The sequence below is a fragment of the Solanum dulcamara genome, chromosome 9, assembly GCF_947179165.1.
Source record: "Solanum dulcamara chromosome 9, daSolDulc1.2, whole genome shotgun sequence".
NCBI classification, from domain to species: Eukaryota; Viridiplantae; Streptophyta; class Magnoliopsida; order Solanales; family Solanaceae; genus Solanum; species Solanum dulcamara.
Genome location: NC_077245.1, coordinates 18,136,293 through 18,137,423, shown reverse-complemented (window position 1 = coordinate 18,137,423; position 1,131 = coordinate 18,136,293). Strand labels below are relative to the sequence as shown.

The following is a 1,131-nucleotide window of genomic DNA, read 5'->3' as shown; positions in this document are numbered from 1 at the left end:
TTACATTATCCTTTCTTCTTTTTCTTGTCTTCCACTTGTTCCTGTCTTCATCATATCTTCAATTATTGTAACTTCTGGAATTACATTATTCTCCCCACCGCATCTGTTGCAACTGTGGTCAGGGTATTTTTGTCCAATGATCTTGCAAAACATTGATAATAGCTCTGATGATATAAAATCCTTGTTGATTGCTCTAGTAACTGGTGTAAGTTCTGGGTTAAGTAAGGTCATTGCCCATCTTCGTACGTCTTCCATATCTTGAATCCTAACTTCACGTGAATTACTATAAATTAACGTTTGGTCTCTGTCATAATATTTCCACACAGGATTGTTGTTGACAAATACATCTGCTAACTCCTGGATTATAGTTCCTAGTCCAATAACTCTTTTGTGAGAGAAGAACTCTGGAATTTCTGGCTTTGTTATCTCTGGTTGTTCTACTATTTTAGTTGGGATTATCATACATCTTGTAACTCCGATTTTAATGACTGTAATAACTGGATTAATTTTGTCAAACATAATCTCTGTTGTTGCTGAGTAACATTTTAGGTAGAATAGTTCGCCTTTTGTAATTCTTTTATAACAGAGAAACTTCTTTTATAACTCTGGGAATAATTTTAATTCTTCTCCTGATTGGGTATAAATTACACTAAGTAATCCATAATCAAAACAGGTTCTTATTAACTGTGGTTTTGTATCTGGTAAGGCAATAAGTTTGTTGTATCCTTTGTTCAGCTGTGTTATATATCCTTTTTGTTGTTGAAATAGCTCTTCATCTTGGATTGGGTTTTTGTTCAAGTAACTAGAGATTTTGTATAAATTTTCAATATACGATCTGGCTACATGGTTATAAGTCTGTTTTGGGGTTTGTAGGCTGTCAGCATAACTGGTAACTTGTGGAGGTACATACAGTGGTTGTTTTTCAATCTGTGGGTATCTATAGGGTTTTTCGAACATTTTGTTGAGGTTATGTGGTATTGGTTTTTTGAGAAATAATTTGAGGTTTTTATTCTTGTGATATCTCCTTCTTTGGGGTACCTGCAAGTCCTGCAATATAAACCACGTTAACTAGGGTTTTAAAGTGTTGACCTTCGTCACTTTCTAGATTCGTAGGATTGTAGTGGAACTCTA

At 34.3% G+C, this 1,131-nt stretch overlaps 1 protein-coding gene across 1 annotated transcript; it reads right to left on the bottom strand.

The window, feature by feature from the left end:
• LOC129903581 (uncharacterized) lies at positions 1-519 on the bottom strand. The gene has a single exon (XM_055979133.1). The coding sequence runs from the start codon at positions 517-519 to the stop codon at positions 1-3; it is 519 nt and encodes a 172-aa protein (XP_055835108.1).
• Between the last annotated feature and the right edge of the window lie 612 nt (positions 520-1,131).

Excerpts from the sequence above, each read along its gene's own strand:
- LOC129903581 (XM_055979133.1), bottom strand. The coding sequence starts at position 519 with ATGTTTGACAAAATTAATCCAGTTATTACAGTCATTAAAATCGGAGTT.